This window comes from Eriocheir sinensis, chromosome 11 (assembly GCF_024679095.1).
Source record: "Eriocheir sinensis breed Jianghai 21 chromosome 11, ASM2467909v1, whole genome shotgun sequence".
NCBI lineage: Eukaryota > Metazoa > Arthropoda > Malacostraca > Decapoda > Varunidae > Eriocheir > Eriocheir sinensis.
The window spans coordinates 19,345,810-19,353,309 of NC_066519.1; the positions used below are offsets into that span (position 1 = coordinate 19,345,810).

The following is a 7,500-nucleotide window of genomic DNA, read 5'->3' on the forward strand; positions in this document are numbered from 1 at the left end:
GACCAGAATGAGAATGAAAAGGAGAGAAGTAATAAGAGGAAGGGATGAGGGGAGGGGCTATACAAACACACAGATAAGAGAAAGGGATGAAGGGAGAAAGTACTGTTTGTCTAAGCCTTGTACTCGTTAATGAAGTCTGTGGCGAAGAGAAGCACGGAACAGCAGGCAACAGAGAGAGAGCTTTTACAGAGGTCTTGCGGCACTGAAAAGAAGGGAAAAGTAAAGGAGAGAAGTAAAAAGAGAAAGGAATGAAGGGAGAAAGTACTGTTTGTCTAAGCCTTGTACTCGTTAATGAAGTCTGTGGCGAAGAGAAGCACGGAACAGCAGGCAACAGAGAGAGAGCTTTTACAGAGGTCTTGCGGCACTGAAAAGAAGGGAAAAGTAAAGGAGAGAAGTAAAAAGAGAAAGGAATGAAGGGAGAAAGTACTGTTTGTCTAAGCCGTGTACTCGTTAATGAAGTCTGTGGCGAAGAGAAGCACGGAACAGCAGGCAACAGAGAGAGCTTTTACAGAGGTCTTACGGCACCGAAAAAAGTGAAAGAAAAGAAAAATTATAAGTAGATTCCCACTATATGATTTGCTTGCATAGAGACATGTTGAGACTTGTTTACGAGCCTAGTTTATGTTTGTCACGTGGACGGACTCGAGTTAGCATCAAGTTATTTTAAGTTAGAATCAATTTATCTTCGTTACTTTTAAACTTAGATGCATTTATGATTTTTTTAACTTAGATATAATTAACATTTTTACTAATATACAATTGACTTTTTTTTCTTAATTAGTTCAGTTGTTTTTGGCCATTTTTTTCTACAAACATAATTCTTTCTTTTTGGTTTTTATTTGCTTCATTTTTTCAACCTATTTACAAGGAAACAATTATTAACCTTTACTTGTCTTTCTTTTTTGCATATATATACTTATTTATTTATCCTGCAGTTAGATTTTTTTTTCTTTTCTGGTCCATAGTATTAATCCTATAGTCAATTTTATGTTTTTTCCTCCTATTTGGCCCAGTTTATTTAATCCTAGTTAGTTTTTATTCATGTTTTTCATCTCTTGTTCATTCTATTTATCCTATTATTAGTTTTATTTGTTTGCTTACCTGTCCCAATTTAATTTATTTACCTGTGTCCTAATTGTTTCGTTCACCAGGTGAGTGGGTGACGCAGGCCCTGTTTGGCACATCTGTCGGGGGGCGGTGCACAGGTAAGGGGAGAGAGAGGGGAGGAGAGGAGAGGAGAGGAGAGGAGAGGAGAGGAGAGGAGAGGAGAGGAGAGGAGAGGAAAAGAGAGGAAAAGAGAGGAGAGGAGAGGAAAGGAAAGGAAAGGAAAGGAAAGGAAAGGAAAGGAGAGGAGAGGAGAGGAGAGGAGAGGAGGAGGAAAGGAAAGGAAAGGAAGGAAAGGAAAGGAAAGGAAAGAAGGAGAGAGATTGCTATGATATTCCCGAAAAGATTTACTCATAATAGTCTTTTTAATAGTCTTGTGTACATGTAACTGTCGATTATATCACTTATTTTTATTTATTTATTTATGTATTTTTGCTGGAAGGGATATGTGCGTGCGTTCGTTGGTGCTGCTCTTTCGTTTTTACTTATTATTATTACTATTATTATTATTGTTTTGTGGTAAAGGGGAAAGGCAGGTCAAGAATTAAGGAAAAACAAACGTAGAAAAAAAGTATTGACGTAGGCCTATGTTACGTAATACGATGGGAGGAGAATTAAAAGAAAACGAAAAATCAGCGGAAATGAAGAAAAAAATTACGGGAATGAATGGACGAAACAAAAAAACTCGACGAAATAAATAAAAAGAAAAAGGAAAAGAAATGAAAAAAAAGTAAACAAAATAAGGTGTATGAGTATGACAATTATTTTTTTCCCTGTTATGTTGTCAAGATTATTATTATTATTATTATTATTATTATTATTATTATTATTATTATTATTTTGCTGGTATTCGGTTGTGCGTTTAAAAATAGTTGTTCCTGCAATGTCGTACTCACCCCCCGTTTTCTGTATTTATGGTTATGTTATCGCCACAAATTTATACTCAAGCCACGCAGAATTTATGCAGAAAAGTGATGAAAACGTCGATTTGTTAATATTCAACGACATCCTCGTCCTCCTCCTCCTCCTCCTTCTCCATCATCATCATCCATTTCTTCATCCTTTCTAAATATATACCTTCCTTTTTTCTCCGTCTCCATTATTAGTATTATCTTTATTTTTTTTTTCTTTGTTTTTACCCATTTCTTCTTCTTTTCCCTTGTTTTTCTCTATTTCGGCGAGTTTTTTTCTTTCGTTCCCTCATTCACGTCATTTTCTTTCTTTACTTCTGTTAATTTTTCGTTCCCTTTCAAGTCTTTTTTTCCATCATATTCTTTCTTCCATCCTTCAAATTTTTTTCTCCGTTGTTTCCTCTTTTCTCATTCTTTACTTTCTTCTCTTTTTCGTTCCATTCATTTGTCCTTTCATCCTTTCTTTCACGTCATTTTATTTTCCTTACCTTCGTTTCTTTCCTCTTTTATTTTTATTTTTTTATTTTTAGCCTTGCCTCCCATTATTCTGTTGCCTTTGTTATTATTCTTTTTTTAATCCTCCTTCCCATCATACTGGACAAGAGTGACGTGTGTGAAATAATTCGCTTTTTAGAGCAAGCGGGTTCATCTTTTAATGGTTCCCGCGGTGACCTTCATGCAAGATAGGGAACGCCCACTCTTAGTATATATAAAGCTTTGGTGGTGGGTGGAAGATAAAGCAGGAGACGAAAAAGCAGAAGGAGGAGGTGAAAGGAAAAAAAATGACATTAAATGGGGGATGTAGTTTAAGAGGGAGATATTAGGAAAGAGGAGAGAGGGAAAGAGGAAAGGAGAATAAGATGAAAAAGAAAGAAGAGGAGGAGATGAAAGGAAAAATAATGAAATAAGACAGAAAAAATGGGGGGATATTAGGAAAGAGGAAGGAGGGAAAGAGAGAAGAAGAATAAAAGATGAAAAATGTAGAGGAGGAGGAGGAGGAGGAGGTGAAGAAAAAATAATGAGAAAAGACAGAAGGAAGGGGAGAATGTAGGTTAATAGGGAGATATTAGGAGAGAGGAGAGAATGAAAGGAAAGAAGAAAAGATGAAAAATAAAAAGAAGGAGGAGGAGGAGGAGGAGGTGAAATAAAAAAAAATGAGAAGACAATAAAAGGGAGAATCAATTAAGAGGGAGATATTAGGAAAGAGGAAAGAAGAAAAAGATGAAAAAGAATAATAAGAGGAGGAGATAAAAGAAAAGAAAACGAGATCAGGCAGAAAATAGGGGGGGCGGGGTCGTATGTTAAAAGGGAGATATTTGGAAAGAGGAAAGGTGAAACAGAAGAAATTAAAAAGGTTGGTGGGATACATTAGTGATCCTCAGGCATCATTTCTTTCAGTACAGCAAGATAGGGAACTCGCACTCTTGTCTATACAGCTGTGGTGGAGGTGTTATGTAAGGAGAAGAGGGTTGGAAGATACATTAGTTACCGCTCGATGGCTGATGGGAGGATTTTTGTTGGGGTATACCCTTGAAATGTCACGTTTTCTATGGTTATCCGGTATCTTTTTCTTGTTTTCTTGCTTTTCTTGTTTCCTTTTCTTGTTCTTCGTCAGTTTTATCTTGTTCGACTTTTTTTTGGTTCTTATTTTCTACTTCATCATCATCGTTATTATATATTTTTTCTTTTTTCTGTCTAATTATTTCTCTATTTTCTTTTCCCGTTTCCCCTCGCTGATTATTTTCCTTCCGTTTATTCTTCTCTTCTTTTCCTTTTCCTCTTTTTCATTCATTTTTCTCTTTTCTTTCGTCCCTCCCTTCTCCTCATTTGTATATTTACCCATTTCTTCTTTCTTTCTTCTCTAACTCCTTCCTTCACACCATTATCATTCCTCCTTTATTAACTTTTCTTTCTTATCCCTCTTTCTCTCTCTCTCTATTTATTTCAGTTGCCCTTTCATCCTTTTTTTCACGCCTTTCTCTCTCTCTCTATTTATTTCAGTTGCCCTTTCATCCTTTTTTTCACACCTTAATCATTCCTCCTTTATTAACTTTTCTTTCTTATTCCAGTTTCTGTCTTATCCCTCTTTCTCTCTCTCTATTTATTTCAGTTGCCCTTTCATCCTTTTCTCACGTCATTTTCTTCATTTATCTTCGTTTTCTGTTGTCCTCCTTCACACCTTAATCATTTCTCATTCGTTATTTTTATTCTTCCTTATTCCCTCTTTCTCTCTTTATTTATTTCAGTTCCCCTTTCACCCTTTTTTCACGTCATTTTCTTCATTTGTCTTCGTTTTCTGTTGTCCTCCTTCACACCTTAATCATTCCTCATTCGTTATTTTTATTCTTCCTTATTCCAGTTTTTTTTATCCCTCTTTCTCTTTATTTATTTCAGTTACCCTTTCATCCTTTTTTTTCACGTCGTCTTCTTTATTCATCTTCGTTCTCTTTTGTCCTCCTTCACACCTTAATCATTCCTCCTTTCTTAGTTTTATCCTTTCTTATTCCATTTTCTCTTTTTATCCCTCTTTCTTTCTCTTTCTTTTTCAGTTATTCTTTTGTCCTTTCACGTCATTTTGCTTTCCTCGCTCTCATTTTCTCTTCTCCTCACTTTCGTTTATTTGTTCCTTTTTTTTTTTTTTTTAGCCTTCCCTCCCACCATCCTCTTGCCTCCTTACGTCCCTCAATGCCTCCCTCCTTGAATCAATACCCATCTACTTTCTAAATCAACGGAATTCAATCCTCTGCTCGCGTCAACAACACCAAGCCTCTTCATAATGCGCATAATCAATTTCGTAGTACTCGTATTTCTATCTACACATGTAATTTTCAAGTCCCGCTTTTTATAATAACGTACAATTAGTTAGTTTTTTTTATAACAAAGGAGACAGCTCAAGGGTACAAAAAAAAGGAAACAATAATAAAAAAAAAAAACGCTACTCGCTGCTCCTAAAAATAATCAAAATAGGAGTAAATGGTTTGCATTATAAAACATTTTCGCTTTTCACATCATCTATTTCTAAAGGCTAAGGAGGGGGTCAGTCGGGTTCTGATGAGTGCTTCTTAAGGTTCACGGTACAGAAGAAGGGTCAAACTACCACCAGGGTCATAAAACTACTACTGGTAATGCCCACAACTCCTACGAAAGCCTTGTCAAATATGTGTTTCTTAAGGTTCACGGTACAGGAGAAGGGTCAAACTACCACCAGGGTCATAAAACTACTACTGGAAATGCCCACAACTCCTACGAAAGCCTTGTCAAATATGTGTTTCTTAAGGTTCAGGGTACAGAAGAAGGGTCAAACTACCACCAGGGTCATAAAACTACTACTGGTAATGCCCACAACTCCTACGAAAGCCTTGTCAAAAATGTGTTTCTCAAGGTTCAGGGTACAGAAGAAGGGTCAAACTACCACCAGGGTCATAAAACTACTCCTGGTAATGCCCACAACTCCTACGAAAGCCTTGTCAAATATGTGTTTCTTAAGGTTCAGGGTACAGAAGAAGGGTCAAACTACCACCAGGGTCATAAAACTACTCCTGGTAATGCCCACAACTCCTACGAAAGCCTTGTCAAATATGTGTTTCTCAAGGTTCAGGGTACAGAGGAAGGGTCAAACTACCACCAGGGTCATAAAACTACTCCTGGTAATGCCCACAACTCCTACGAAAGCCTTATCAAAAATGTGTTTCTCAAGGTTCACGGTACAGAAGAAGGGTCAAACTACCACGAGGGTCATAAAACTACTCCTGGTAAAGCCCACAACTCCTACGAAAGCCTTGTCAAAAATGTGTTTCTTAAGGTTCAGGGTACAGAAGAAGGGTCAAACTACCATCAGGGTCATAAAACTACTCCTGGTAATGCCCACAACTCCTACGAAAGCCTTGTCAAAAATGTGTTTCTTAAGGTTCAGGGTACAGAAGAAGGGTCAAACTACCACCAGGGTCATAAAACTACTCCTGGTAATGCCCACAACTCCTTCGAAAGGCTTGTCAAATATGTGTTTCTTAAGGTTCACGGTACAGAAGAAGGGTCAAACTACCACCAGGGTCATAAAACTACTCCTGGTAATGCCCACAACTCCTACGAAAGCCTTGTCAAATATGTGTTCTTGGGTGGCGAAATGTCTTGCGATACGACCCAATGTACCCTGAATCATCGTCTCTTATTGTAATAGGCTAAGGCACGTCAGCTACTCACATATTAATTAGAGTACCGACGTGTTTATTGGCCTATTATAATCGTTTAGCGTCATCATTATCGCGTGGGTTTTGATAAGGGATGTTTGTGGAAGTCTTGGGTCACCGCCCGCCGCATTTTACTAAACAGCCTTGTACCGGTTCAGACCAAACGTTAAATAAATAGATAAATATACGGACAGAGGTTACGTTGGGAGCATATGCTATTATCTGAGCGTTGAATATATACAATAAGGTCAAATATATATATCAACAAGGCAATCAAGAGCAGTCCAGAACGTCAATTAATAACAGGTTTGACAGGCACTAGTGTTTCTGAGTTCGTACTGGGGTGACTTTGATCTCGTGTGTGGGTGGGGGGGGGAGGGGAAGGGGGACTGTGTGTGAGGGGAGAAGGGGGAGGAGGTTGTGTGTGGGAGAGGAAGGGGGAAGGAGGGAGAGGAACGGGGAGGGTAGTTTAGTGTGTGGGAGGTGAAAGGGAGGGGGATTGTGGGAGGGGGAGGGAGGTGTAAGCGAAGGGGAGATGTGTGGGGGTGGGGTGAAGGAAAGGGGGGTCGTGTGGGGGAGGGTGGAGGGGGAAAGGGGAAGGGAGTTGTGTGTTGAGGGGGAGGGGGAAGAATGGGGACATGAGTTAGTGTGTGCTCAGGGATAATGTGTGTATGTGTGTGTGTGTGTGTGTGTGTGTGTGTGTGTGTGTGTGTGTGTGTGTGTGTGTGTGTGTATATGTGTGTGTGTGTGTGTGTGTGTGTGTGTTAGCATCAGAGAAGAAAGAAAAAAATGCGATATACTCAAAAGAAAACAAGCGGTTATATATTTCTTACTGAATGTTTGTTGGGAATATTTACTTTATCGAGTACCTGAGTAATTCATATACCCCCACCCCCCCTTTCTCTCTCTCTCTCTCTCTCTCTCTCTCTCTCTCTCTCTCTCTCTCTCTCTCTCTCTCTCTCTCTCTTAATAGCGCGAACCATATTGAACATTCTGTACCTGAGAGAGAGAGAGAGAGTTCACTAATTACACTTTCCTCTCAGGGCCGTGCTGGTATGATACACTCTCTCTCTCTCTCTCTCTCTCTCTCTCTCTCTCTCTCTCTCTCTCTCTCTCTCTCTCTCTCTGTTGCCTTGGGGAGGTGAATGACCCACTTCGAAGGGGTTGTGGGTAGGTTACATCATTGCCCCTTTAAACTTCCTCCTTCCCTATCCCTCCCTTTCCTTCTCCCGCCCTTTTCCCCTCCCTCCCGTCCCTCCCTTGATACTGTTTCTCCAAGTTCACCCTCCCTCTGTGTT

At 39.1% G+C, this 7,500-nt stretch overlaps 2 protein-coding genes across 2 annotated transcripts in view; both read left to right on the forward strand.

Annotated features, from left to right (window-relative positions):
- LOC126997028 (mucin-2-like) overlaps nucleotides 1–7,500 on the forward strand; it is a 61,221-nt gene that overhangs the window by 32,338 nt on the left and 21,383 nt on the right. The window contains exon 5 of the mRNA XM_050858059.1: nucleotides 1,152–1,205. Coding sequence (XP_050714016.1) covers nucleotides 1,152–1,205 — 54 coding nt within the window. The remainder of the gene's footprint in view (nucleotides 1–1,151; nucleotides 1,206–7,500) is intronic.
- LOC126997027 (phospholipid-transporting ATPase IA-like) overlaps nucleotides 1–7,500 on the forward strand; it is a 96,265-nt gene that overhangs the window by 19,275 nt on the left and 69,490 nt on the right. The gene's annotated exons all lie outside the window — the stretch shown is intronic.